Below are 9,108 nucleotides of genomic sequence, written 5' to 3'. Positions count from 1 at the left end.
CCTTCGGACGTTTGCAGCGCGTTTGCTGTCGGCCTCAGTAACATTGCCCCTGACAATGCCCAAGTGTTGCGCGATCCTTGGCGCTGTTTATGCCACAATTGCCACTGTACATAGTCATATGCCTCACTTCGACAGGCTATAGAGACAAGCTAATTTTTTTTTTATCATACAGCAGTTTCGGTCCACCAATTATCAATAATAAATTTAATACGTCGTTTCGTTAACCTTTTTCTGCAAGATAAATGTTCCAAATATTTTGTAAGCTAAGTTGGTGAGGACATTGTACCATTTCAATTGTAATTTCCCCATTGCGGGACAAATAAAGGATATCTTAATTCAAGTGTCGTTGCCATTAAAGGCTATTCGCTTTTCCAAAGAGGGTCGGAACCAAGGTTTCGGATGTGTTTTTTAACGCAATTGAAATGGTGACTCACAACATCCGCTATGTCCTGAACGATTAAATCCGGGCAAAGAGAGACATGAGCTAAGAAAATCTCAAAACGACAGTGTCAGACTTTTATACCGTCCATTTTCGATAGGCATACATTTTAGCAAGGTTACATGTAATGTTCGACTGTTTCTGTCAATATGACGTCAGGAATGAATCGCTTTAACCCAACTATCACAGTCGACGAATATCTTGGTAGGTTATTTCATCGACTAATTCACGTTTGTCTTCGCTTTCACTTCCAAAACTAGGAGATTAGGGGGCACCCATAAACGAATTTTGAATTACTGCAACAACTCATGCCCTCCCGGGTCCCATCTTGTCTTTGATTAATGATTTGTTTTCTTTTTTTAATTGTTCCACAGCTGAGAGTAATGTGTTGTTTTACCTGAGTGATGCTCTGACCCAGCTGCTGGAACATAAAGAAGAATACACCCATTTTGGTGTAATCCGCTACTTCGCTGAATAGTATGTCATATTTATTCGGCTGCTCATTTACAGGAAGTGTAATCTAATCCATGTCACTTGGATATGATTACAACATATGTGTATCTATAATATATTTTCATTTATTTATTATGTGTGTCTGTAGTTTTAGCAGCGTAAAAAATAGTAACCACATCCTCTTCAGAGAGTATAACTACATCAAGGCCACTCCTCATAATAGAGTCTCATTCATCAGAGTCTTCTGGAGATGCTACCGCCAAATTGGCAAGAGTGGAGGTGAGAGAAACACTTGAAACTAAAATAGTCAGAAGAGAATGTTTTCCCTAATGGTTTTGAAAATTGTGTGGGGTCAAATGGTTGCATAGTTCTCTAGGATATAGATATGGACAAATAGGAATTGACTTGTTGACAAATACTAATTGACCATTTATTTGTGTTTAGACATTGGTGCGTTTCGCTCCTGGAATTATTAATGTTATATATTATTATTATATAATAATATAATATAATATTATTAGGGCATGGTGGTCAGGAGTTGTATAATTATATATAATAATATTATTATTATTGAACTAGTTTTATCACAGATGCCATTGATATGGTGTAAATGTTTTCTTTTTATTATTTTAATACGTGAAAACCATAACATGCACCCAAACTGAGTAGCTTTCTTCCATCTTGCAAGTCAATTAATCTTTTCTCCTCGTGGTTGTTGCTTCCAGATCTGCTGTCCATTTTGGAGTACAGCTCACTGCTCCAGTTGCTATGTCCAGACTTCCCAATGGAGACAGTCAAGAGTGCAGCCAGGTCCATTCATTGCAACATCACAGATCACGATAAATAATCACTTCCTGGATATTTTGTTTCTTATCTTGCACTGGTCAAAATCATTTTGGATGTGTACACTGTGAGCCTCATCTGTAATGCGTTATGCAGATCTGATATAACCGCTGTTGTGGGGGTGTAATTCGAGCTTTGTTCAACACTTGTGTGACTGCTTAGCCGATATAAATCTTGGTGTAGATCTGACCAAGATTTAAAAATTGAAAACTCTGGTGTTGCACTTAATTGTGTTCAAGTATTTCTCTTTTACTCGTTAACCTCCGAATGGGCCAGTGGGACTAACTTAGAATCTGCATTTGAACTCAGCGATGAAAACAAATGATCTACAAACAGCTAAAACAGGTTAAAAAACATGATGAATATGATGTTTGATGACTTGTGGATATAATGTGTGTACGTACACCCTACAGTATATTCACATAACTGTTTTTTAACACGGTTTGTGGGCAGTACTTTCAGCTCATTGGCAGTAAAACAGTGTGTTAAACTTTTCTTCTTTCTTCCCCATAGAATTGTTTTGACGGATGATGGTTTAGACTGCCTGATGTCTTTCTCAGACTTCCTTTATGCCTTCCAGCTGCAATTCTACTACCAAGGTATTGTTTCATGTCGTCTGGATGTATCAACACTGGGCCTTTTGGGGAAATCACACCAGCATTTATCCACTTTGTGCTTTCAAAACAGCTCTTCCGACATGATTCACATGTCATTCCTTCTATGTTTTAAATGCTCAAGTGACCATTTTGCCTTACTCTTTTGTTTTGAGCAAGACTGAGCATGTCCACCTTGTGCATGGATGTTTGCTTATGTGTTCCAAAGCCACAGGGACATGATGTGTTAAGTGTATTAGTGATAAATTGTTCATCTGTCCCAGCAGCACACTGCTTGCATTAACAACATGGTTCCGAACAGACTTTTTTTGTGTGTGTGTTCTTTCTGACAAGCAAATCAGAAATCAGATTTTCTCTCCGAAAATCTGAGATTTTATTTGAAGGCCACCGTACGCAGCCCTACTGTACGTGTTGACAGATTTACCTTCAGTTGGCATTTTTTGTTTGTAACTAAATACAATAAAATATCAACATCATTACCACTCTATGTTCTTTATTCCCTTCTCTATGTGTGTTCTAAAGGACATATCATACATTGATACTCCCAATTGTGCTTGTAGAATTTCTCGACAGTGTGTTGCTGATCTACCAGGATCTGTTAGCAGGGAAGAGTCCAAACACCGTCATTGTCCCCACATCAACTTCTGTTGAACAGCTTCCCGGCTTGACCACAGAGGAAAATAATAAGGAACAGGATTTAGAAGTGGAGGCTTCCACTCTGGCTGAGTGTATAGACGCACTCTGTGACCGCATCAAAAACAGGTAGACCAATTTTAGTCCTTATTCAACAACACTATCTATCTATCTATCTATCTATCTATCTATCTATCTATCTATCTATCTATCTATCTATCTATCTATCTATCTATCTATCTATCTAGATAGAGAGAGCGATTAGTTTCCAACGCTTTGTACAAAAACAGGACATTATTTCAAATTCAGAGTTCAGACAATGCACAAACATAATTTGATTAAATGTCTTATTTTGAATAAACGCGGCCTTGTGGTCCAGTGGTTAGTGCGTCAACCTCACAGTGCAGAGGTCCTGGGTTCGATCCTGGCTCTGGCCTTCCTGTGTGGAGTTTGCATGTTCTCCCCGGGCCTGCGTGGCTTTTCTCCAGGTGCTCCGGTTTCCTCCCACATTCCAAAAACATGCATGGCAGGCTGATTGAACACTCCAAATTGTCCCCAGGTGTGATTGTGAGCGCGGATGGTTGTTTGTCTCTGTGTGCCCTGCGATTGGCTGGCAACCGGTTCAGGGTGTCCCCCGCCTACTGCCCAAATACAGCTGGGATAGGCTCCAGCACCCCCCCCCCCCACCGCGACCCTTGTGAGGATAAAGGGGTTCAGAAAATGCATTGATGGATGGATAGATATTTTGAGCAAACACAACAATAATCTGTCAATCACCATGAAAGCAGTTTCATGGTGGACCAAAAAAGTCTGAGAATATTTACTGTTGAGAGGTTGAAATTCAGAGGGTTTGGACATTTATAAACTAAACAAGGTCTCTGAACGATGAATCGATTATCAAAATACTTGTCGATTAATTTGACAATTGAGTAGTTGTCCATTAATGGTTTAATTGTTGCATCTTTATGCAATACATTCTTTTCTCTGTTTTTGTGATTGTCAACAAATTCATACTTGTTATTTCGTTCCCTGTAGATTCTCTGAAACTTTCCTTTTTAGCTCCAACTCCATCTGATTGTCTACCTCATCCAAGAACCTTCTGCAGTTCAGGACTCTGCTAGACATGCCAAACCAAAAAGTTTGTGTTTGCATGTGCTTGTGTGTGTGCGTGCAATATGTGTAGCCACCCTCCTAGGTCCTGCTTACAAGAAGCGCTAGAAGAGACTGGCAAGGTGTCCTACCACAGTTTACTGATGAGCCTGGCTAAACACGAAACCATCAACCTAATGATCGGTAAATATTCTCCTTGTCATTATTATATGCCCACAATAGTTATTCCAACTGTTTCGTTGGTTGAGAAGTATCGGCGCTGCTTCACAACCGTGTGCTGTTGCTTTCATTTATTCCACTATACAGAATGTTGTACCACAGATTAGGGTTGCGTAATATATCGAAAGAATATTGTCAGCGCAATAATGGCACTTGCGAAATGCGTATCGCAAAGACCGGCGCTAGGTTTCATATTGCATAAAAGTTTCATGTTGTATGAATAGAACTGTATGCTTTTATCTGACTTTGACCAATCAGATGCAACCTGAGATGCGCATCGCCATCCAATAGGAAAGCCGTATCTAAGGGCATTACTTACACTAAATAACTGCAATGAATTAGCTAAGTATGTGACGTTTTCTTTTCTTTCGTTAGATAATGAAAAATAGCATTTCTTTAGGTACCGTACATGTTAATCACCGCAATAATATCGATATTGCAAATTCAACACCCATATCCTGTTTTTCCTAAAAAGTGCAGCTCTACCACAGATAGAGGATGATTGTATTTTGTTTCATGTCAATGGTCTGTTATCCTTTCTTCCCATACCCTTTATGCCTATGGAAATTACAACCACAAAAAAGGTTTTTAAACAATTATCAGACTCTCTCTCATTGAAAAGTCATGTTCTGTTTTTGTGTTGTTAGATTTCAATTATGATTCACATGTTGTGGTCATTTTGTCTCGTGTCCTTACAAATTCCTAAAAACGGAAATCTAGAATTGGTTTCCCCACTTTAATACAGCACTGATTCAAAAGGCAGGGTTGAAAAGAGTGGAAGATTTAATATTGAAATCTTCCATCTTTGCTTGTTGATCACAGGAGCCTTACCAAGTAAGACAGAGGTACTGAATGACCCAGAGATGGACCAGGAACTGGACAAACTGTGAGATATGCATCAGTTGAATTCCCCTTATTTGAATTCCCCATTACTTTTAACTTGCTTTTCCTTTTTGAAATACCTCCCTCATGCCTTTTTCCCTGATGCCATCATTGTTCCGTTTCCTTCAATTGGCCGAATTTGCTTTCCTCCCCGCAGCATCGCCCAGATCTCAGTCAGCCCCAGCAGCAACAGCAGCGGCAGTGCAGTGTCGATGCTGAAAGAGCTGCAGCGGAAGGCCTCCCCTAGAAGGAACATCCACCACAGGAGGAAGATGGAGGTGGAAAGCGACGGTTCCACGGAGGAGACTGACTCTTCTGAAAACTGAGCCTTCCCATTCCACGATGCATCTCTTAGGATACGCAGAAAACTTTCTTGCCTGTGTCACCCCACGAGTTAGTTTAGTTCCCATGTGAGTAGTGTAGTGGCATGAAAATTCCTGAACCTCAAATTCAAGGAAGCATGAGAAAAAGACCGCACTGTACAAATGTTAGGGTGGTTTTTGAACACGGAGACGGAAAGGTTATTTCCCCTCTGTCGTGATTCGGTTTGAGACCAACAGGTGGCACTGTAGGGCTCTCCCTGCAGCTGCACACCTGTTGATCATTATGTAATTACTTAGTGCTTTAAAAGGACTCCCAGCCCGAACACTCAGTGTCGGGTCATTGTTTGCTCTTGGCTTCTGTCATGTTTGTTTCAGTCATGTTTAGTTCATTGTTATGTTTTAGCTTTAGTCATGATTTTTGTTTGATACTTTGGACTTTGTTTAGGATTTACTAAATCCTAAACAAAGTCCAAAGTATCTAAATCCGATTTAGTTTTCTCTGTTTTAATACAATTCGTCAAGTACACCCTGCTCCTCTCTCCTGCCTGCTTTTTTTCCACCGCCACGCTACGTGACACCCTCACCAGCTGTCCTTTACCTATACACTCAACAGCATAATGCTCTCTTTTTTTTGGGGGGGGGGGGGTATTGGACTGAAGAATATGATAAAGCTATTAAAGATGGAACTGTGAGACTGCTTGTGAATGACCTTTTTGATGCCTTCACAAATGATTACAGCAGTTGCCAACAGCACTTGCAAAAGAAAAAGATCACTATAGTTCTAACACTCTACTACTCTGTACCCTCAGCCCCCTTCTCATAAAAGAGACTGGTAAGTAAAAAATCTTTTTTTTACTGTCAATTATAATTGTACAATTTAGATAAATTGTTAAAAAAAACTGCATATAAAACAGATTCCCTCATTTATGAACTTGGTGCTCCCTGCTTGTACCTAGAATGAAAAATGTTTTTTTTTTCTTCTTAGCTTACCCATAGCTTTGTTAATGTTGCGAAATAAAACATGCTAAATTACCTTATGATAACCAAAAAAAATTACACATTTTTATTTTTTGGGGGAGGGGGGGTTAAACTGATTTTTTTTTTTTGGAAATCCCAGAAATGTTTGTTTTTTTACCCTGGGACACAACCACACATTTGGCGTTTTTGTAGTGTACAACAAATGTTCAGGTTTGATTGACACTGTTGGAGAGGTATTAAGTTTATTATAGTTTACAATGGAGTTTACAATGATGGTGGCCCAGTTAGCATGTCGACCTCACGGTGTAGAGGCCGTGGGTTCGATCGCGGCTCCGGCCTTCCTGTGAGGAGTTTGCATGTTCTCCCCGGGCCTGCGTGGGTTTCCTCCGTGTACTCCGGTTTCCTCCCGCTTTCCAAAAACATGCACGGCAGGCTGATTGAACACTCAAAAATTGTCCCTAGATGACAGTGTGAGCGCAGACAGTTGTTTGTCTCAGTGTCCCCTGCCATTGGCTGGCAACCGGTTCAGGGTGTCCCCCGCCTAATGCCCGAAGACGGCTGAGATAGGCTGCAGCACCCCCTGTGACCCTTGTGAGGATAAATCGGATCGGAAAATGGATGGAGTTTATAATGATGTGCAATTGCAGTGTTTCATAACTGAGAGCGATTTCTTATATTTTGGTTGGGTACCTAACAAATATTGTTGAATTTTTGCCATTAAGAAAAGTGCTATCAAGCCAAATCAATTTATCTGTGTAGAGATGTTTAAAAAACAGGGCTTGTACTGGCTCTTATTAACTTGCGCAAGCATGTATAATGTTCTGGGCGGTTGATACATACTGTACGATATCATACAAACGAAGATCACATTTCAGCAGTTGTGAATGTGTTTTATTGACAAGAATAACCAATGAACCACCATCAGCAGCACCACTCTGTGCATAATTCAACATCAATCTCATGCAGTGTTTCTCCCATGTTTTTGGTCAAACTTCCAGTATAGATGTTCTATACAAACATACAGTATTTATATTGATCACAATTATGTACAGTTGATCCCTAAGATTTTTAATAGAAGAGATGAAGACTTTCGAGTGGACAAAACTACCTCCACTGCATCTGGACTATCTGTCATGGAATGTTTTTCCCTCCTAAAATATGGAGTTGATCAATTGTGTAACTTTATTCCGACATGTTCTAATTGTTCGACTTCAAAATTCCATGTTGATCTTTAAACCTGAGGTTTGCTGACTATTACCGCTCATTTTCCCCACCTGAAATAGCCAAGTTAAGCTGTGTTAGCGAATCAAGCTGTACAAATACGGTACGCATCTGAAGACAACAGTAAACACAGAACAGAAGTAACCATGTAAGAAAATAAATAGGCACTCTTTTTGCCAGAAACGCTTCAAATACATTTCCTGCTTGAATCTGATACGTTGTTTAGCAGCTTATGTTCTTAGTCACGGTTCAGATCAGGTGAGTGTGAAAGCCAGATGCGTTTCATACACTGAGGTTCTTGAAAACATAAGTTCAGTTCCAATTGAGATAAATGCTTTCATCATTATTCCAGAGGGCCACACTCATGGTGCGATCAGATGTAAGCAGGAAACAACAAATTTAACATTATGTGAGCTGTGGGCATGGGCGCAGATGGCCTTGGGAACAGGGCCATCATTAACATTAACTACGACATGTCCCCCACAGACTTATGATGAACACGATCCGTCCCGCTCCACTTGCGTCTCCGCGTAAAGTGACAAAATTCTCTGGTAAAATAGAGGACATTGATGCTGCATAGCGTATAGTGTGCGATACAGTAACTACCGATGCATTTAAGTTACACAAGAATGTGGGAATTTGTTACTCCTCCGATTGAAGTCGGATTTCCGACTCAGCAAGGCAGACGAATCTTACAAGCCTGAATTTGTGCTGTTTGCTATATTGTACTCACGGAAACATTATGGTTATTTATTTGTATTAATTTTATAATATTAACCATGGTCCACGCACCACCCAATTCCAAAATTCATCTGTGCCCCTGGCTGAGAATGATGTTGACTGATATGACAACAAGCTGCGGCGTTGAACATTACACTAGATTGCATTGAACACCTGGGCCTTGTAACTGTACAGAAAAAAAACGCAGGTCAGGAATGGCGGTTGTACAGACCAGTCGATTTGTCGACTTTACTACTCCACAATATCATTTAGGGATGGGCAACGGCGGCCACCAACCACACTCTTGAGTGGCCCCTTGATTAAGCCAGCCCCCCCCCACCCCCAATAGGTGGTGAAATAGATTTTACTAACCCAAATACATCTTTAAAACCCTGATTCACATTCAGTATATGTTTTTCACTTGGAAATGTGGGCGGGAAACAGGAAAATACCATATATATATATATATATATATATATATATAAAATGAAAAATAAAAAAGAATGTAAATCTGCGAGGTTGCAGAGGTCCACTGCACTGTAGTTTTAAGATGCAGGTTTAACGCTACGCGCGTGCTAGGGGGTGCTATAGCCCCATCAGAAATCTGTGCAGCCCCACCTAAGACCCTGTGGCATTTTATTTGATATTCTAAAATATATTTATGAATTATTTC

The 9,108-nt window shown here is 40.1% G+C and overlaps 1 protein-coding gene across 1 annotated transcript; it reads left to right on the top strand.

The window, feature by feature from the left end:
• The first annotated feature begins 438 nt into the window (after window positions 1-438).
• cstpp1 (centriolar satellite-associated tubulin polyglutamylase complex regulator 1) lies at window positions 439-6,156 on the top strand. Its single transcript, XM_086110179.1, has 9 exons — window positions 439-643; window positions 814-916; window positions 1,041-1,171; window positions 1,618-1,702; window positions 2,249-2,334; window positions 2,910-3,111; window positions 4,166-4,275; window positions 5,134-5,197; window positions 5,351-6,156. The coding sequence occupies exons 1-9, from the start codon at window positions 589-591 to the stop codon at window positions 5,517-5,519; spliced, it is 1,005 nt and encodes a 334-aa protein (XP_085966305.1). The 5' UTR covers window positions 439-588; the 3' UTR covers window positions 5,520-6,156.
• The last annotated feature ends 2,952 nt before the right edge of the window (window positions 6,157-9,108 follow it).

This window comes from Hippocampus guttulatus, chromosome 4 (genome assembly GCF_054856545.1).
Source record: "Hippocampus guttulatus isolate MCC_2025c chromosome 4, RoL_Hgut_1.0, whole genome shotgun sequence".
Lineage (NCBI taxonomy): Eukaryota > Metazoa > Chordata > Actinopteri > Syngnathiformes > Syngnathidae > Hippocampus > Hippocampus guttulatus.
Note: the sequence above shows the minus strand (reverse complement) of the source record. Positions and strands in the feature narration are given on the sequence as shown.